The sequence below is a fragment of the Acomys russatus genome, chromosome 14 (assembly GCF_903995435.1).
Source record: "Acomys russatus chromosome 14, mAcoRus1.1, whole genome shotgun sequence".
NCBI lineage: Eukaryota > Metazoa > Chordata > Mammalia > Rodentia > Muridae > Acomys > Acomys russatus.
Genome location: NC_067150.1, coordinates 61,867,279 through 61,889,277, shown reverse-complemented (window position 1 = coordinate 61,889,277; position 21,999 = coordinate 61,867,279). Strand labels below are relative to the sequence as shown.

Sequence of the window (21,999 nt, the reverse complement as noted above, 5' to 3'; positions counted from 1 at the left end):
GATACACAGACATACATGCAAGCAGAACACTTGTACACATAAAATAAATGATTTTGTTTGTCTTGTTTTTGTATTTAACTTAGGAATGTGCATAGGGAAGATAAAACATACTGATCCAATCAACATGGGTGAACATCACCAAATCACCAATCGTGCATACTGATTTGTCTTTCTCTCTCTCTCTCTGATGGGCTCCCATGAGACCTCTCATCCTCCATAACCAGAAGTCAATCCCTCTAATAAACTCCCCATCGTACATCCAGACCATCCAGATCCATTTCCCTGAGTCTTGCTGGTTTTCTCTCTCTCTCTTGAAACCCTCTGGAGAACCTGTAAACTCCATGATTATGCACAAAAACTTCTGAAAACACTTTTTATTTTCTTTCTTGGCTTTGTTTCTATTTAACACACACACTCTGTCTCTGTCTCTCTCTGTCTCTGTCTCTCTCTGTCTCTCTCTGTCTCTCTCTCTCTCTCTCACACACACACACAATCTCCTTATAACCTGATCTGTTTAACTTACTGCACTTACTAGGATTACCCCAAGCCATTCAACACATAAGAAATGAAGGCATTTTTACTTTTCCCTCAACCTTAGTAAGAATACCTTTTAGTTCATTGCATATTCATAAAATCATGCTAATGCTTTCTTCCCATTTCTATTTTAGAAATCTAGTATTTTAAAATTCACATGAAAATCTGGCAGAAGACACAAAAAAATTGTACATTTTACATGTACAAATGTGAACATTTTATATCTTAAGAAGGAAAATTAAAATCCCAAAACTACAGGAGCTATTTTGTTTTTTGTTTGTTTTGTTTTGTTTTTAAGTTCTTTGGTTGTAAGGCTTTTGTTTTGTTTGCTTTTCATCTAACAGGTGGGGAGACTATCCTGATAAGGTAAAACTTTTGTTTAATTAAACACTGAATTGTAGCTGGGCGTGGTGGTGCACGCCTGTAATCCCAGCACTCAGAAGGCAGAGGCAGGTGAATTTCTGTGAGTTTGAGGTCAGCCTGGTCTACAAACAGACCTACACAGAAAAACATTGAAAAATAAAAATAAATGCTGAATTGTGACAGCAAAGATGGCTTAGTATATAAAACTGCCTGCTACCAAATCTGGTGACCTTAGTTCAATCCCTAGAACTCAAGAGGTAGAAAAAGAGAACCAACTCTCACATGTTGTCCTCTGACCTACACACACACTATGGCAGGTTCACAGTCCCATCTGACGCCCACCAAAAAATTACATGTCATTTTTAAATAAATGTATAAATTAGCACTTGACTTAAAAATAGGTTAAGTAAAATAAATACTTATGCAAGCTTGTTAACTTTACATGGCAGCTACAAAAAAAAATTTGATTTGAAGACAATATCTTAAAAGAGGAAACACTTATTTTGACTCTGACTTTCAGAGGTTTTGGTCTACCATCGCAGAGACGGATAGCAGAACAAAGTGGCTCACATCAGTGGCCAGGAAGCAGAGAATGTCTCCTTCTTATTTTCCTTTTGTTCCACCTCAACCTGTTGGATGGTAGGGGCTGCCTGTATTCAAAACAGGGCTACCAACCCCTCACACCCAGTTAATGACCTCTTCAGGCATCAAGATGATAACAAGGATGGCACTTATAAGTTGAGTGTGATGATAATTAAAATTTGCCGAGCACTTGTTATTTTCCAGGCCATGCACTGCTCTGACCTTTTCTGTTTGACCCAACAAATAGATCTATTAATTTGAAACTACTAGGCAGTGTTAGCCAGGAGTGGTGGCGCACACCTGTAATCCCAGCGCTTAGGGAGGCAGAGGCACGTCGATCTTTTGAGTTTGAGGCCAGCCTGGTCTACAAAGGGAGGCCAGGACAGCCAAGGCTACACAGAGAAACTCTGTCTCAGACAAAAAAAATAGCAAGAACTATTAGGCAACGTGACAGAAACTGGTGGTTTAGGAGCTACGTAACAAGCTAAGGGCATGGAGCCAATCAGAGCAATACGAAGGAGTAAGTGAGGTATCAGTGAGCTCATCATAAATGTAACAGGTCTATTCATAAAATCAGGCACAATTCGTGATGCTGATGTAACTACAAACTGAAATGAAAAAAAAATATCAGATGGCAGCACATGGCCTTCAAAACTAACATCTACCTTTAAGATATGTTTTTTAAATCCACATATAATGAAATACTAAAGAAAAATGCAATGTACTTTTTATAGATCAAAAATATAAGTGTATACTCTTGACTTCCACAGCCAGTAATTGAAATTGGCATGGTTTACTCCACAGGAACCCAGGCCAATCTCCAACCCTTGCACCACTTACCTCAGTCAGACACCACAGAATTGCCAGCTTCACATGCAGAGTCTGAACTGACTCAGCTGAGCTTTGTTCTTATACTGTAGCAACTGGTCAGGAACTCAAAGGGTAGATGCAGAACAGACTGCCGTCGGGTCTCAGGGACACACGTTAAGTACTCGCCCGTCTCTACCTACACAAAGCACAGTCTCTCCCTCTTACTTGCATCCAGCCCTCCTTGGCGTAGCTCTCTCCATGTCCTCAATGCCAATGTGCCAACTGTCCACTCCAGTTCCTTACCGTCAACTCTAGTCCTAACCTTGTCACCGGCTACTGTTCCAGGCCAGATCCTATCAGTCTATGGATGCCTTGGGACTAACAATATTATCCTTCCTATAATATCCACCTAATCAAAGAGAAATCATGAATCAGGCAAATCAGTACCACACTCAAATAGAAATCCAAGGTTTTGTGTTTCTTGCAAATCATCTTGTAGGGCTGGGCGTGGTGGCGCACACCTTTGATCCCAGCACTTGAGGAGGCAGAGGCAGGCGGATCGATGTGAGTTCCAGGACAGCCAAGGCTACACAGAGAAACCCTGTCTCAAAAAAAACAAAAAACAAACAAACAAAAAACCAACAACAAAAACAAAAAAATCATCTTGTAAATCCTCCCCAGGCAAACTGTTTCCATAAATACTGAAGTATTTTCCACTGTGATTTTATTCAATCTCTAAAACTCTCACAAAATACTATCTACTTAGAGTAAAATTCCACACTGTAAAACAGTTACCAAACATCCTCACTATCATCCTCAACACTACCCAGGGAACTCCGAGAAGTAAGCAGCATGCACCATATCACCCCAAAATAAGTTAAAGTATTAAAAGTGCTGCCTTTCTAACGTCATCTTTGTTTGTGATGCTGGGGACTTAACACAGGGACCTCATGTGTGCTGGGACAAACAAGCACATTACCACTGAGCTGCACCCTCAGGTTTCTAGTGCCAGAAACTCAACCCAAAAGCAACTGGGGAAAAACTTTACAAAAGTACCAAAAGATGCACACTAATGCCCAAGCTTCATCAAGAAGACATCTCTGCTCATTTCAGAACCTAAGGCTCCAGGGATAGTTCTAATTGCAGGTGGCTGCACCTGCCATAACAGTAGCTCTCTTTACATACCTAGAAAGAAAAGAGATTTAGAACTCCAAAAGGTGAAAAATGTGACAAATATAGCTAGATTCAAAAGCGTCTTGACAGTCAGCTGGGAGGCAGAGGCAGGGGGATCTCTCTGAGTTTGAGGCCAGCCTGGTCTGCAGAGCTAGTTCCAAGACAGCCAGGGCTACACAGAAAAATCCTGTCTCAAAAAAAAAAAAAAAAAAAAAAATCTTGGCAGTCAAGACCATGGCAAGTAAGACCTTTTTGGTTCTATTCCTGCCCTCCTAGCCTCAGGGAAACGCTATTCAAGAGCAGTGCACGCACATCAGCCTTCCACATTCAAAGTCTGAACTACAGTTTATAAAGCTGAGTATAATCCTTGTAAGAGACTGCATTCCCCACACCCAACTCCTACCTATTCCCATCTTATCCTCCCCACTTTTCATTCCAAGTGCAATATTTCCTTCCATTCACCACATCTTTGTCACCCTGAGTTCCCTGAGCACCTCCTCTAGTGCACATGCCCATCCCTCACACTCTGATGTCCTGCTCTGGTGCTCTGTGAGCTCTAACCACCATGTACACCCACCACTACCACTAGAACATAGAGTCACGAGTTAAGTGAGCGCTTTGCTCACTCCTGGATCCTCAGCAGCATCTGGACAACATCAGGCACAGGCATGGTGGCACAAACCTTTAATCTCAGCACTTGGGAGGCAGAGACTTAAGGACCTTTGTGAGTTTGAAGTCACCCTGGTTTACATAGTGAGTGCTGGCCAGTCAGAGATATGTAAGCAGAAGGAAGGAAGGAAGGAAGGAAGGAAGGAAGGAAGGAAGGAAGAAAGAAAGAAAGAAAGAAAGGGAGGGAGAATAAAGAAAGAAAAAAAGAAAAGGGTGGGCAATCAATAAACAATATAATTAATGATAATTAATAATAATAGATAATTATATCTATTCAAAATGTTCCATGTAAAGGAAAGGTGTATTTAGAGATTAAGAGCCATAAACATGTGATCCTATGGAACTAAGTAACAGAATTTCAAGAACCCTGGCCCTGGCCTTGGAATACAATTTACTCTAAGAACTTCTATGTCTATATGCAAGATAAAAGAGGGATTATGTTACTGCTGTCATGGATGCATTTCAGAAAACTTCCATATAAAATAACCATGCAGCTTTCACAACTGTCTGAACTACCTATTTCACTATGCCTCAGTTTTCCCATTTGAAAAAGGTGTAACATACCAGTACATATACCTAAAAATGACATTATATGGACTAAATCTATGTGTGTATAAAGTGTTTAGGATGGTAGACAGCACACACCGCTGCTGGACATGGTGAGAGATGCCCACAATCCCAGTGTGAAGAAGGCTGAGGGAGGAAAGTGGTTTGAGACAATCTTTGGTTATAATTCTTTCTCAAAACAACAAAACATGTGTCCACTTAGTGTACTCTTGAAGTGAACTAATACATGCTCTAAAATGCTTTCAGGGACTGGGGATGGCTCAGCAGTTAGAGCAGTGGTGCTCTGTCAGAGGACCCAAGTTAGATTCCAAGCACCTACATGGCAGGCAGTTTATATGTACCTGTAACTCCCGATCCAAGGAACCTAACACCTTCTAGCTTCCATGGACATCAGACTCATGAGTGTGCAGACATACATTCCAGTGTAAACACCCATACACACAAAATAAAATATACTTTCAGGTGGGAAGCCACAGATATTTTTAAAAGCAACTTAGTTCTTATAGAAAAAAATTCTCACTCATTTTACCTCTTTAAATAAAAGGCCATGTAAAAGTATTTAATGATCAAATTGAATACACTAGCAAAACAGTGACCCTGTTCCATTTTAAAGCTGACTGCAGTGCGGCCGAGGCACAGCTCTACGGTAACATGCTTAGCTAGCACACTGAAGTCTTAGGTCTGACCCTGAGCACCACTTAAAACAGTTAAGATGAACTAAAGAAAAAGGGCAGATGAGCATCTCCAGAGGCTCTTTTGCCCCCATACACACTCTCAGAAATGTGAGTACACTTAATAGGCTTTGCTTTAGGTGCTGAGAATACAAACATTAAAAAGTGACAACAAGCCAGGCGTGGTGGCACACATCTGTAATCCCAGCACTTGGGAGGCAGAGGCAGGAGGACCTCTGTGAGTTCGAGGCCAGCCTGGTCTACAAAGAGAGTCCCAGTATAGCCAGACTCAATAGTGAACAAACCACAACTGAACTTTTAACTACATACTTTGAAATCATTAAGTTTTTTTCCCCAAAATTAAAAAAAAAAAAAAAAACCTGCTAATACAACCATATACAGAAAAACGTACTGCACGAAAAGGACCAGCAAGTATAAAACCCCTGATACAGGAGCAAAGCTGGCTGGAACAGAAAAGAACAAGAGACACAAAGGCATTCATGCAGGTCTGTACAAACCTGACTTTTACTTACAGTGGTGAAATGGCAGGTGTGCTATTGTTTGTTCAACTGAGGTGGTTTTATTTGAGATAAAATTCACACAATAGCCACTATAAAGTATACAATCTGTTACTGGCTGGTTTTGACCATACTTTGGATGATGGCTGACTGCTAGGCTGAAGAGAGACTGCGTGGGACAGATGCAGGGAAAAGGTTGGCAACATATGACAGGAACTGAAGAAAATGACTTTAACTTGAATCAGTAGGGCAGTAGCAATGACCTGGTGACTGAAATCAACTACTCAGGAGAACAAGTTCAAACCTTGCCTGGGCTACAGAGAAAGTTACTACTAAGATCCAGCAAAAAAATATGTCTTTCAAAAGCTATTTTAACATGAGAGTTATAGCCCACAATGAAAATCTTCCCCTGCCTTAAGCCCTTTAAATACATCAAGTATGTCTGTACAAAAGAAACAATCTTCTAAGGACTAGAAGGAAAACTAAAACCGAAACAGCCCAGAGCTAGAGCATCTCTTTTCATTACTGCTGCATCACCATGCAGGGCCCAACGACCAAGAAGGAAGCTCAGAAAGGGCTCGGAAGACACCAACCAGAGCCCAGGGGTGCAGCTCAATGGCAGGAACTTGCCTAGCATCCACAGAGTCTGAAGTTTGATACCCAACACTGAAAAACAAATAAAAAGAAGAAGTTGCCAACCCAAACTCCTTTTATCTCCAAACACAGACACTACTACTAACAGTGCTCACATGTAATGGCATTTCCTGGCAGTGGCAAAAACATCAGACATTTAACCTGGAATGCAGAGCGAAATGCTCCTTATCAGGGTCAGTGGAAAATGACAGCGTCTGGTGAAGCAAAGTTTCTAGACAACCCAAGTTCTTCCATGGGACACATGTCTTCCCCCTTGAACTAGTGCTAATTTCCCTCCATGGTTTAACATCTTGATCAGGCTTTACTTTTCTCAACATCCTCATCAGGGAGGCCACAAGGAAGCAATAATCTCAGGCCTATTTTACTGCAGCACTGTCTGTATTACATCACGCCAAGCTGCATTTAGTTGTCAAAGAAGCTATCTTTCTCTTCTGCTACTTTATTTAACTACCCAAAAAAGCCTATCAGCAGCTGGTTGCCTTCTTGTCCGTTGTTGTATACCTCAGAAATCTGAACTTCTATAAAGTACAACACAATAAATGCACACAGTACCTAACACTCTAAAGGCCCAGTGGAAATTTTGAACATTCCCACACTACACACACACACACACACACACACACACACACACACACACACACCCCTTAGGAACTGAGTTCAACCACTGAGTCCCACAGTATGGAAGAAGAGAACATCTAGCACATGTGAGGAGGCCCTGGGTTCAAACAAAATACTGGAAAACATGATGAAAATAATTAAGTAAACTAAGTGTGACTGTGAGTACCTGTAATCCTAGCTACTAGCTTAGCATGGAGAAGAGCATGTGGTGCAGGAAGGTCAGGCAGCTGGTCACAATACATCCACAGTCTGGAAGCAGAGAGGGAGTTCTGGTCCAGTCTCCTTTCTGGTTTTGTTTTCAGTTTGGTTTTTCCAGACAGGGTTTCTCTGTGTAGCCTCGGCTGTCCTGGACTCACTTTGTAGACCAGGTTGGCCTCCAACTCAGAGATCCGCCTGCCTCTGCCTCCTGAGTGCCAGTATTACAGATGTGCACCACTGCGCCCAGCTTTATTTTTCCTTTTCAATTAGGCCAGGACCCCAGTCCATAGGATGGTAGTAGGTCTTCCCCTGTCAGCTAAACCTGTCTGGAAACACCCTCAGACACCCCAGGGTTGTGTCTTCCAGATAATTCCAAATTCAGTCAAGTTGACAACTAAGGTCAACAATGTAATTTCAAGAACATTTTCCAACATAAAAGCAGATTTTTCTTTCTTTTCAAGCCATCAACTCTACCTCAAGAAATATCCACGGTCAATGTTCTCTATGCTCATATATATACTTGCTCTGATCCTGAATACTACACAGCACTTAGAAACCACTCTCTTGTCTAACAAAAGCAGCCTTCTAGGAACTATGTCCTATACTTCAGCAGTACAGCAAAGTATTTTAATGCACTTAAACAGACCCAGTATCCATTTCTTCACTAAAAACCAGTCAAGGCTGGGCGGTGGTGGCGGACACCTTTAATCCCAGCACTCGGGAGGCAGAGGCAGGCGGATCCCTGTGAGTTCAAGTCCAGCCTGGTCTACAAAGCAAGTCCAGGACAGCCAAGGCTACACAGAGAAAACTCTGTCTCCAAAAACCAAAGATAGAAAGAAAGAGAAAGAAACCACTCAAATCACCTAGAATCTACATCTCACAGTTACAAGTGAAACTTCAGAATAACAGGGTATATCTATAATTGAAAGGGTTTTTTTGTTGGTGGTGGTGGTTTTTGTTTCATTTTGGCTTTTTGAGACAGGGTTTCTCTTTCCTGGACTCACTTTGTAGACCAGGCTGACCTCAAACTCAGAGATCTGCCTGCCTCTGCCTCCCGGAGTGCTGGAATTATGGGTGTGTACCACCATGCCCAGCTAAAAGCGTATTTCAACACATCCATTTTTAAAAATAAGCTAGACTCTTATAAAAAAAAAAAAAAAAAAAAAAAAAAAAAAAAAGATAGCTGGAACTAAGTAACCCTCAGTAATCTGTAATTTGTAAATTTGTGATATGTGAAACTAAGTAACCCTTTCACAACTTACAAACTAAAATCACACAGGGCACAGAATATGAGTGATGAAAATCCACTGACTGTTCTATTTCTACCATTCATTTAAAATAGAAAGTTTAAAATTCCAAAATGGAACTATGTATATATCATTCAGATTTTTATGTAGATATCTGAAATTTTTCATATACTTTCAAATAAATACCACCGGTACAGATGGTAATCTACATAAAAGACTGTAGCTTTCAGCCTACCTACATTATTCTCCCACACAGATACAAGAAGTTCCAGCTTTGATCTCCACTGCTGCTGTGCCCTTACCTATACCCTTCTACTTGTGCCACACTTGGCTGGGAATCACTATCCTATAGCTTACTCTACACTGAAGGAAAAGACTCTTGGATTACTAAGAGATTTGTAATACGACATGGACAAAATCAGATTTTATAGGTCACCTGGGAAATTAACTATCTTAACCAGAATAAAGTTAAAATTTGTTAAATACAAATAACTAACTTCCAAATCAATTTGTAAGTACAGATGACTACCTATCTCTAAGGTTAGCAGCCAACTGTTTCTGGATTAAAATACCTAATCTTTATTATTGTCCACTTGGAATTCTGATAATATATTAATTGAAGTGTGCTAATGTATTACAAGACTATTCCATTTTAACAGACATCATCGTGACATTTAGCTTCATTTCCATAACACTGCGGACAGACAGCAATGCAAAAGCTGTTTCACTAGATGACAACCTTGCTTAGTGAAAATGGCTATGTAACATGGCAAGCAGTGTTGTTAACAGCACTGGTTTGTTTTTTTTTTTTAACTTTATGTAAGGGTATGTGTATGTACGTAGGATGTGTGTGAATGCAGATACACAATAATGGCCATGGTGGTTATCAGAAGGCAACTTTAGGAAGTTGGTAACCTCCTTTCACTGTGGATTCCAAAACACAACATATCAGGCTTTTTTTTTTTTTTTTTTAAACCTGCTGAGCCATTTCCCCAGCCCCAATTCTGCAGTTTTAATAAAACATTTATTATGAATCTTGAAGTGAGCTAGACTTTATGCTAGGTTCTAAAACACATAAACTAAGGTAAATGAAGAATAAAGTCACAGGGATGGGTAGATAGCTCAGCCACACTAACATGAGACTCTCAGACCATATGCTTGTAAACTTAGTGCTAAGGAGATGGAGACAAGAAATCCCTGAGACTCAGTGGCTGGACAGCCAGCATAGCCTACTCAGTAAATCCCAAGTCCCAGTGAGCTTTCAACCATACATGCACATACGCGCATGCGTGTTTGTACGTACACACACACACACACACAAAACAAGCACACATACCAACAAACTTAGATTTTACATATGACAGAAAACACTCAGTATGTATCTGAGTCTGACTTATTTGCTTACCATGACAATGTCTATCCATTTCCTGCAAATTTGGTTATTCTTTACAGCTGAATTAAACTCCACTGTGTATAAATATAAATGTCATCCATTCATCTACTTGGGGTCTTTTAGGTTGATATGTGCTATTATTCCAAGAGTATTCAAAAGTTCTAGTGTTTGTGTGACTATGTCTCTTATCCTCACCAACGTACGAAGACATGGAAAGATCCTTGTTCTACAAACTGTATACAGCCATTTGCCTAAAATTTAAAGATAACCTTGTTTCTAAAGTAGAAGTTTCACAATCTGCATTTAATCAAGAATACCAGACATAGTATAAAATTCTATAGGCTAATTCCAACAAAATAAACCAATAACAAAAACGGAAGCTAGAGAGATAGTTCAGAGATGGATTAGCAGTTAAAAGTACTAGTTGCTATATCAGAGGACTTGGGGTCAGTTCCCAGCACCCAACAGGTGGCTCACAAGCATCTCTAACTCCAGTCCCGGGGGATCTCATACCTTCTCTGGCCTCACAAGCAATAGACATACACATGGTGTTGGAAAGACCCTGCTGTTTGAGGCTGCAGTCCTCCCGGTGTGGATAGCCACTCTGAGGAGGGCCTCCGGCTCTCTGCCTGACTCCATCTGGAGAGTGTCTTTAGACATAGATGCCCCTCACAACACTTGCTTATGGCCCTTGACACAGCTCCCTGCTAGCTCTCCCCTCTCTGCGCCTGTAGGATAATTAGCTACTGTGCTCCTGTTCATGATAGCAGTGTGCTGCCAAATGCAAAATAAGCATCCTTAAAGTACCTGTCCTGGAAGGTCCCACCCACTCCCCAAGGGGTACACAGCCTTTGTTCTACCTGAGTAAAGTTGAACTATCTCCTGAAGTGGTTCCCAGAGCGGTCAATCTCCACCGTGTTCACGGCCTGTCAGGCCCTGCGTCTGCTCCTCCTGCCTCGGTGGCCTGGTGGTCACCAGCCCCCAGGGAAGAGGAGAACCACAACATGGTGTATATATACATATATGCAGGCAAAACACGCATGCATATCAAATAAAAATAAATCACCTTTAAAAAGTATGTTAGGGGGCTAGAGATATGGCTCAGTGGTTAAGAGCACTGTCTACTCTTCTGAAGGACCCAGGTTCAATGCCCAGCACCCACATGACAGCTCACAACTGTCTGTAATTCCAGTTCCAAGGGATCTGACACCCCCACACCAATGCTCATGAAATAAAACTAAATAAAAATCTTTTTTAAAGTTAGTGTATCTTCAAAGCTCATCTCTCCCTTCTGTTTCGGACTCATTAGACTCCTACTGTCCAACTCTCTAAAGCATTACTTCCCAAACCACAGCCACAGAAAACTGCAGAGCAGTGCAAACTTAAGCAGTCCCCAGCAAGAAGCATGGTAGCATCAAGTCCCAGACTGTGAAACTCAGCCCCACCTTCTATCTAGAATCAAAATCTCACAGCAATTTCAACTTCAAAGACTAAGATCCTCAAAGGTTTACAAAGCCACATCCAATGTAAAAGCTTCTAAGATCATAATTCAAGAGTAAGCCCTCAGTATATTCTGTTAGCTTAACATTAAACGTTTGCCAAGTTTTACCAGTGTTATTTCCTGTGTGTGTGTGTGTGTGTGTGTGTGTGTGTGTGTGTGTGTGTGTGTGTGTAGAGATGTGAAGCAATATATGTGAACATCAGAGGATAACTTATGGGAGTTGGCTCATCCCTTCTACCACGTAAGTCCCATGGATCAAACTCACATTGTCAGGGTTAGTGACAAGTGCTTTTACCTGCTGAGCCACCTTGCCAGCCGCACTACTTTTTAAATCTTTATTTCTACAAAGACTGCTCTCACCTAAGACTAGGCCACATGATTCCTCAAGGAACTAACTTACTCCTCACTGTATCACATTCCAATCACTCAACATGGATACCATCTTCAACCCATAATGTCACACCTCCTAGCAATGGCCCAGAGGGTGAATGATGCACGCCCAGGTCACTGTGGCCCAGTTAGCATCTCTCCTTACTGTCATTTGAAACTCAAAGATCAGACTGTTCTTCCCAACTAGTGTTTGAAACCGTAAGTTCACAATCTCCACACAACCAGGTGTAGTACCAGGCAATCTGGAACCAAAGAGATTAATTTCAACATGTTAAACTAAAATCAAAAACAACTGTTTGTGTCCCCCCAAACTTAATTTCTAAATCCACACGCATCATCATTGCTTGGCCTCACCAACTGCCCCAGCGCGCGAGGTGACATCTCTACAGCCTCATCCATCTTCACTTCACTTGCAACTACAAGACATAATTGGAGCTGTGTATTTACATCCTAGCATCTCATCCACTCTGATAAATTTAGTGTTTTTTTACTTTCCTTCTCGCTCAAACTGTGGCTTCAGAAGTCCTACCAATTACAGATAGCCAACAATCCCTGGGCCTCACTGGGCAGCTTGCTCGTGATTTAGCTAGTGCTGTGGTAGGTTCAGGGTGAATAATTTTGGTAGCAAAGGAAGAGTACATTATCTGACACTGTCCTCATGTGTCTTTTGGAAACCTACCTGGATCAAAACAACGCCCAACAAGTACTGCCTTAAGGCAGTCTCGGTGTTGGAGAATAACATTTCTGACCACGTGGGGCTCCAACTGGTAAGAATTATTTCCACTTTTCTACTTCTCATCGGCATTGCTTCATTGTCCCAAGTACAAAAATTGACCATGGGGGATGGAGGATGGGAAATGGCTCTGTGGGTAAGAGCTCCAGTCAATACAGAAGGACGTGAGCACAAATCCCCAGCAGACAGATGCAAACCTGGGGATGGATGCGCGTATCTGTAACTCCTGTATTAGTGGGTACAGACTCCAGGAGCTCTCTGCCAGCCACTCCAGCTGAAAGGGCAAACTTCCACTTCAGTGAGAAACCCTGTTCCAGGGAATAAGGTGGAACACAATACAGGATGGCCCCTGAGGTCCTTCTCTGGCCTCACAATGGGCTTACACCAACATAATCACATGCATACACCACACAGAGTAAGTAAATGAAAAAATAAAATAACCTTTTTAAAAACACTGACATCTGGGTTAGTTAAAACTACCGCTGCTAGGTTGCTTTTCAGAACAAGCCAACCTCTGTACATGTACAGTCTGCATACGACTTTAGGAGTCGGTTCTTTCCTCCTACTGTGTGTTCTGCACAACTGACTCCAGTTCTCAGACTTGATGGCACTTTTATCAATCCACACCACCTTGCCGGCCCCAAACCAACTTTTTAGAATTTCGTGGAAGAAGTATTAGCAAGTATTAAACAGATTAGCTCTTCTTTAAACAGTAACATTTTTTTTTAAATTTTTCTGTGAAGGGGTTTTTCTGTGTTGCCTTGGCTGTCCTGGACTCACTCTGTAGACCAGGCTGGCTTTGAACCCACAGAGATCCACCTGCCGCTGCCTCCCAAGTGCTAGGAATAAAGGCGTGTGCCACCACCACACCCAACTAACAAAATTTTAAAGAACCTTGAGGCGCTACCCATCTTTGTAACATGGAGCTGCCTACATGAAAAACAGACTAATTACAAATCAGTTCCTACAATTTAAAGCATCTGCCTCCATGATTCTGAGCTCGAGGCTCCAACTTGAAACCTCATGTATGTCTCTGTTTACAGGCTTTCCTATTTTATAATTTATCTCCCTAATTAGCAATCACATGACCTCTGATTGAAAGGCATCTGTCAAGATGGCTATTAAGTACTTTCGTCCTGCTCTCCAACAGTCTCCATGCATGCAAACTATATTGCTGGGACTCACACAGATTTGTTTTAATCTAGACCATTGTAAAATATACGCCCACACGGCCTGGCACAGTGAGTCTATATATATATAGGCATATACCTGTAAGTCCCACTGCTATAGTCCCAAGAGATTACTTGAGTCCAAAAGCTTTAAGCTAGCTTGGGCAACACAATCCGTATCTACAAAAAAGAAAAAGAAAAACAAACAAAACACCCCACCAACTTCAGCAAATTTTTTCTAAACATTATCATTAAAACACAGGGCTGTGGATGCAGCTCAGTGATAGAAAATTAATAATGACCTGACTTCAGTCTCCAACACCAAAGAAAGAAAAAAAAGTGGGGGTGGAGAGCTAACCTTACCTGGGTCTCGTATCATCTTACCTACTCAAACTATTGAGAGAAAGATGACCAGTTCACAGGTCTTCTAGTCTACAGAAAGAGTTCAAGGCCAGCCTGATCAGCTTAATGAGACCTTGTCTCAAAATTATTCATCAAGAAAGGCCAGTGGAATGAACGACTCAGAAGCAAAAGGCTGACGATCTGAGCCCAGTTCCCAGAATCCACAACGCAGGAGAGAACATCCAAAGGTCCCCTGACCTGCATAAGTGTGCTGTAACATGTGCATGCAAACAAGTACGTGCACATGTGACACTGTGACACACACACACACACACACACACACACACACAGAAAAGAGGTAAATCACTTTTTAAAGTCCAAATATTAAAAAGGTATTGGGTTATAACTCTCAGTAGTAGGGTGCTTTCCTCACAGGGATAAAGCTGTTCAATCCTCAATACTGAGGGGGAAAAAAGGGTAAAAAGGGAAACAGAAATTCAACTTTAACACAAATTTTAAAAATCAAGACTAGAGTAACAGTGTTACTACAGCACAGCTCTTTTTTTGTTGTTGTTTTGGTTTGGGTTTTTTTTTTTTTTTTTTCTTTGCAAATGTTTTATTTTCTTGAGTTAGCAGGCCTTTTAGGCCATACAGCACAGCTCTTAACAATAAATAAATAAAACAAATGTGGGAGCTTCTACCACCTAGCTTTACTGCATTTCCTTTTAAGTAGAGAAAACAGTTTTTCAATTTACAGTTTATATTACTACAGGGAATATTATAGTAAACATTTTAAAGTCTGTATTTCTATCAGTAATCTACAAAATTAGCTTAAAGCTACAGTATTCACCAGTCTGACCCAGGACACCACCTATCTGTAACTAAATTAAAGAGCACAGTGTTTGCTAAGCCTTCCAGGTCATTCAAGGTTTCTCTTTCCATTCTACCCTCCTCACTTTAATTAGCATATTTAGCACCATATCTCAGTTGTTCAGAAACTAAACAAAGAACCTCAGGATTAAACTCTACAAACCCAAACTTACATTAGGAAAAAAAAAAAATTAAAAAGAAAAAAGGTCATCTACTTTATCCCACAGAAGAGTCAGGGTTCCCACTTCACATGCAAGTGTTGAGTATGTTTTTAGTTTTTTCCTGGGAGGTTATTAGAAACTACCTTAAGATGACAGCCTGGCTGGGTATACACACTTGTAATGCCAACATTCCAGAACCAAAGGCAGGCGGGTTAAGAGCTTCCGAGCAGCCTGGACTATGTGGTGACTCAAGGCCAGCAAAGGCTTCAACGGTCAGATCCCCCATCCCCTAAAAATAACATCCTCAAGTTTCACAAGAAACTTAAAAGTTACATGGCTAAAACTAAATGTAATACTAAAAAGCATAAGCAATTACCATAAATTTAAAAGAATAGTAAACATGCCATTTCAGCACTTCCTAGAAAAACAATACACAGAAACTACAAGAAAGGCCCCCACCTCAAAACATTTTTTTATCATTTAAAAAACAAAACAAAACAAGACTGAATTAAGTCTGTTTTAGACAATAAACATGCTATTGTTTAGGGGCTGAGATGGCTTAGTGATTCAGAGCACTGGCTGCTTGCTCTTCCATAGGACTCAGATTTGATTCCCAGCACCAACATGATGGTTCATGACTGTCTGTAATTTCAAGTCTAACAGAATCTAACACCAATGTCTGGCAGCAAGCACACATGTGGTCTATTAACATACATGCAGGCAAAATATTCATACACATAACATAAATCTTTTTTTAAAAGATTGTTTCAATTTAAAACAAAACAAAACAAAAAATTGTGGGAGTTTTTCTTTGTTTTCTTTTGGGTTTTTTGTTTGTTTGTTTTTGGTTTTTTGAGTCAGGGTCTCATTATGTCGCTCTGGCTATACTGGAACTTACTATATAGACCAGGCTGGCCTCAAACTCACAGATAATCCACTTGCCTCTCTGACTCCTGAGTGCTGGGACTGGAGACATGTACCACCACACTCAAAAGAAATAAAGTTGTTATATAGTCTGGCATGGTGGAGTGCATTTGTAATCCCAACACTGGGTAAACTGAAGCAGACTATAAATCTGACAACACTGCGGGCCACCCAGTGAGAGCCAGTTTCAAGAAGGAAAAGAAAAACAAAACGAAAGGCAGGTTTGGAGGTACAGAGAGTAGGCGGTTAAATTCTAACCTTTGAGGGCTCTCTTGTTTGAGGTAAGTCAGCCCTATTGGCACAGACCTGTAATCCCAACTACTCAGAAGGATTCCAAACTCAAGGCCGGCCTGGGAGCTTAGTGAGGCCTTGTGTAAAACAGAAAAGTGTGCTTCGGCCAAGGGAGGCTGGGAACGCGGTTCAGGAGCAGAGAACTTGCCCAGCGTTTGTGAGACCCAGCATCCAACCCCGGGACCCAAAACAAAACAAAAACAAACAAAACCCACTGGCTTGTGTTTGAATATTATCTGCTAATTAGCAGATACTAGAAAAATCATCCCTCTAAGCCTAAATTTGTTTAATTTTCATAAATGTTTAAAGGAGAAACTCCTAAACGGTATTCAATGAATGATGAACTCAGAGGAATGTTCTCTGAACTCCCCCATCCAACACTTTGTGTTAAAGAGATACAATAATATACACTTATTTGGAGCAAGTTATCCAAAGTACATCAGAGACTAGGGAGTGCCTGCCATGGCCATGCCTCCCCCCCGCCTCCACCTGCCAACACAGGTCCTGTACACAGATGCAAGAGATACCACCAACGCTGGGGAGGACTTGAAATTGGTCTTGTTTAGATGTCAGAGTGTACTGGGCTCTCAAAGTCTAGTTAAAAAAACAAAAAGTCCTCTGAGTCAAAGACAAAAAGACTGTATCTTCCCATACTCCTACTTGCTGGCAGAAGCTGGAAAAAAAGTTAGTTTAAAAAGTGCTTTGGGCTAAGTGCCCAGAAAGTTTGTTTCTGTAGAATGTATATCAAAGCATTTACACCAGATTTTTTAAATTTAAACACACACACCACATACATGATGACTTCATCAAGCCAAACACAAGATTAATTTGTTGCTATAACTAATACTTTCTGAGTTCTCAAGCAAACAAAATAATCTTTCTTTCTTTCTTTCTTTTTTTTTTTTTCCTTTCCTGGTTTTTTGAAACAGGGTTTCTGGAACTCTGTAGACCAGGCTGACCTTGAACTCCATGATCCATCTGCCTCTGCCTCCTTGGTGCTCTGATCAAAGGTGTGCCCCACCTTTTCAAAAGAGAGACCTTCCCTTTCACACTTTCTGTGCTTAAAGTAACAGTCAGGCTTGCATGAAGGTCTGCACCTGTAGTCCCAGCTACTAGGAAGGCAGGTAGAGTGCTTGAGCCTTGGAGTTAGGGCCTAGCAACATAGCATCTCAATATAAGCAAATAATTTTTAAAAATCATGTTCATAAAATCCTTTGGCTAGTCAGGATAGCGCCAATGAGTTCCTAACATGTCTCCAAATAACTTTATTTTATTTAATAATAATAATAATAATAATAATAATAATAATAATAATAATAATAGTAGTTGTTGTTGTTGTTGTTGTTGTGATGATGATGATGGTGATGATGATGAGATGTACATGTGTGAGTAAGGGCATGAGAAACCAGGGCATGTGTGTGAAGGTCGAAGGACAATTTCTGGGAATTGGTTCTCTCTTTCAACCAAGGGATAGGGGCTAGAAACCAGGTAGGCCAGGTTTTCAAGGCAAGTGCTCCCACCCACTGAGCCATTTACTAGGCCACAAATAACCTTTAGAAGCATTTTGTATGTCAGTCTGAGTACCTCTACAAAACATTTCATAAATTCTAAAACTGCCATGGTATATTTTCACAAATACAACATAGGGCGGGGCAAACGCTAAGGTAGATGGGAAACTAGGAAAGCTTGTTTTGTGTGCTTAAGTATTTTACTGCCTCCTTCTAGCTTCCCACCCCTCACATATGTGGAGTTAAGAAAAAATTCACGGCAATTAACAAACAGGCAAGATGAAAGCAGCCAACAGTGTTCAGTTACACCTGAACATCATTTCCAGCTTAAAGTTCTCTGAACTTCCACAACCTACCCTAACCTAACAGTCAACTTCCCCATGCACTAAAGCCAACATCTGCTGAGCCTAAGTGCACACCAGCCTACAAAGCATCACAGAAACATACAGACTTAGCTCTACTTGGTTCAGATTAGATTAAAAAAACAACATATAGTACAATAAATTACAAATAAATGCAGGAGAGGTGTTTTGTTGTTGTTGGGTTTTTTGTTTGTTTGTTTGTTGCCTTAAACTAGGGGTGCTGAGTCCAAACTCTTACATGGCCTTGCTATGAACCTGCCACTGGGCACATTCCACATCCCAAAAGTATAAATATACCCGTACACCCAAGTATTACAGTCTTGGTATTAATGCTCAGGGGAAGAAAACTTTGGTGGTTCGGGGTTTTTTTTGAAGTTTTTAACAGATGCACATTGAAAACTGACCTTTAAACCACTACTTAGTGCAGTAAGAAACTCCAGAGACCTGAATAAATCTCCACCCACGATGATTTTTCTGTTAATATACTTTTTCCCCAAAACATCAGGCTAAGTTGCTTTTAGTTTTCCTTAATAGAAAGCAGTCTATATCAGCACGTATCAATCAAAGTGTCCTGTGTTTGTCTTACTTTTTATTAGCGCATAGAAAAGTGTCTAATTCCTGCCCATAATCAGGAACTGAAAACAGCCAAGGTTATAAGCCGTGTTTTGGCAAGAAATACAAATGTTAAATAAAGAGGCTCTTTAATAAAAAAAAAAAAAAAACAAAACTAAGCATCTATTAGTGGCTGTCATCTAAAATGTGTACCTAATAAATGAATACTAAAAATGACAACAGAAGTCTGAGTGCAAAACCAACTTCAGAGTAAGCAGAAAGCAGGACAAAAATAGGCTGGGCCCTGCAGTTGTAAGTCAATGAGACAAAGGGATGAACCGAACAATACACTACAGAAAACACTGGGATATTTTCTAAATTACCAAATTAGGCTGCTGACAACCACCCTAAGCACCCCTGGCTGTTTCAGGTTTTTTGGTTTTGTTTTGTTTTGTTTTTGTTTTGTTCAACTCAATGTTTTCAAGCTAAGTTCGATCAGGATTAGTTGGGCGGCAAGTCAGCTTGCAACCTGTTCTAGGAAACACTGGGAAATGAAAAAGTCACTGTCTCTCAGACCCGAGGCATGGGGAAAAACTTTAAGCAACTGTGAACTCCAATTTGCTGGGGGAGGGAGCACCGTTTTGACAACCCTCTGACTACGCGGGGTACGCCTGCCCCACCTGAGAGTTTTAAGAAAACTGCTCGGGAAGAGTCGGTCTGCCTTGCTTAAGGGGCTCAAATCAAGCAAACTGATGGATCGAAGAACACTCTAAAACGGCTTGCCCTTCCCCTAAAACTAGCCAAAGCCTTGGCTGGGGCGACAGAAGACAAGACACGCACACACAACCTCCGGCGCGCTGGCCGCAAACACTCCTACCCGAGCGCCACCGGGAGGGGAGAGAAGGGCGCTCGGGTGGGACCGGGCCCGGATCCGCTCCGGATCGCCGCGCTCGCCCGCCCGCTTCCAGAACAATGCTCGCGCCGCGCTGCCAACCTCGCTCAACTTGCTGCGAGTCTGCGCGGTCCCGGGGCTCGGGCCCCGCGGGTACGGCAGAGGTGGCCGCCGAGTGCGGGAGGGCGGCCCGGCCGGGCTGGGCTCCTCGGCTCCCGGGAGAAGCGGCGCGGGGAGCCGGGCAAGGCAGGGCCGCCGGGGCCGGGGGGGGCGGCGGGGAAGGCCTGGCCCCGGGGTAGGGGGGGGGGGGAGAGGTTTGCGCCGCAGCCAGCTCGGGCCGCCGGCGGCAGGAGCGCGGTCGGTCGGGGCTCGCGGGGGACAATAGCGCGCGGGGGAGCGCGGCTCCGGGGTCGGCTGAGGCGAGCCGGGGGAGCCCTGGCACGCGCGGGCCCCGGATCCGCTCGGCGCGGCGCTGCCGCTCGCGGCCCCCCGGGAGCGCCGCCCCGGGGTCGTGTCTCACCTCCCAGCCCCGCAGCCCAGGAGAGGAGCAGAATTAACACTGTCGGCGACACCATCTTCCGCGGCCGCCGCCTCCTCACGGGTTAACCGCGGTGCATCGATCCTGAGGGAAGCCCGGCGAGCCGACGCTGGGTCCCGACGACGAGCCTCTCCGGCGGCGGCGGCGGAACCGGCGAAGCGCCTCCCCTCTCGCCCCACTTCAGGGGCCCAGCCGCGCACCCCGCTCCGCCAAAACAGGGCCCTCCCTCTCCCCCCCTCGGCCTCTTCCTTCCTCCCTTCCCCGCTTCCCTGCCCTCGCTCTTCGCCTGGTCTCGGCCCCTTCCCTGAGCCTCGGGCCCTCCGCCTCCTTCCTCGCCACGTGACGCGCCCGCACCCAATGCACTCGCGAGGCCGCGCCCCTGCCTCCCGTCCCGCCCTGCTCCCCCCCCTCCCCTCCAGGCGCCCTGGGATGACGCGCATGCGCGCCGAGGCGGGCGTCCCCGGCCGCTGCTTCCTGTCCGCTGGCGGAGAGCTGGGATTGGCCTTGGGGGGCGGGGCCGTGCGAGGCCCCGCCTACTGCCCCGGGTAGGCGTGCCCTTTTCCTTGTGAAAGTGCTGCCTGGTTCTCCCAGCTGTTAAGGGCTGTCCGTGGGGCTCTCGAGGCTTTGGGCTTCTCAGCCACCAGAAAACGACAGGTTTGAGGTTCTCGTTGCTTCTTTTTCTGCCTCTCTTGAAGCTCCGCAGCTGCCAAGTAAACAAAAGCAGTCCCCGTAAGCGCTGATTCTTGGCCGGAATAGACAGCTGTGATGGGAACGCATAAGGAAAGATCCGACAGGAAGAAGAAATGCCCTAAAGCGGTAGTTTCCCGAAAACCACTAACAAATTTATGTCACACACTAGGCCTTAGCCATGGTAAAAATAAAAATAAAATGACGGTGGTCCTTAATCTCCAGCTCAGAAAATGTCCCTTTGTTGGTCTGCCCGTCTCATGCCTTCTACAAAGCTGGCATTTGGTTTCCCAGTAACTCATTTTCATTATTCACACTCGAATTCAAGAACTACAACTTCTTGATGACAGATAATTATTCTGCTCAGGTTGACTCTAAGAACATGATAATAAGGATAAATTGTGATTCTTTTCCTTCTGCCCTATATATTTTCTGTCAACCTACATTGTTAAGTCAAATGTGGTCCTTTAGATAAAACAAAAATGAAAAACGAATATACTTTTTCCCTTCCTCTTCTCCCAACCCTCAACTAATGGATCCCAGGCTATTCCTTAACTTGTCGTGTGGCCAGTGATGAGTTTCGGATCCTCCTGCCTCCCATCTTCCCTCGCGGGATTGTAGACATGCACACCTTGTTTAAGGAGTACGCTTGCTCTCTTGATTGTTTGGAGAAATGTATTCCTATTTCACTTCACGTTACCAAGCGCAAGACCACAGCCAGAAGCTCCCGTTAGCATCACAGTTACCCGGCCCGCTCATTCCTACAGAAGTATCTGAAATCAACACAGGATGGCTGAACGGCGCTGCTTCTTTTTCTTTCTTAAAGTATCTGCTCTTCAGGAAGGTACCCGCAGCCGTGTTGCTCATCACATGTGCTTTCTACTTCTCCCTAGCATGCTTGCTGTCATTAGAAGTTTTGAGTTTTTGAGTTATTAATCCATCTTGGTAACATGTTTGGTGTTAGGCAGTATTATGTATAAGCAATTCCAATGGTCATAGGCAAAGAGCCCTTTATTTGTAAATTCAAAGTAGTCGCTGAACTTTACAGCTAAGGTGCTGTTTCTTTTCCTCGCGAAGCCTGA

The 21,999-nt window shown here is 43.0% G+C and overlaps 1 protein-coding gene across 1 annotated transcript in view; it reads right to left on the bottom strand.

Annotated features, from left to right (window-relative positions):
- Nucleotides 1–20,452, bottom strand: part of Adam10 (ADAM metallopeptidase domain 10) — a 102,604-nt gene extending 82,152 nt beyond the window's left edge. Inside the window, exon 1 of the mRNA XM_051156753.1 lies at nucleotides 20,213–20,452. Within this exon, the coding sequence (XP_051012710.1) occupies nucleotides 20,213–20,267 (55 nt within the window). The 5' untranslated portion in view covers nucleotides 20,268–20,452. The remainder of the gene's footprint in view (nucleotides 1–20,212) is intronic.
- Nucleotides 20,453–21,999: the final 1,547 nt, after the last annotated feature.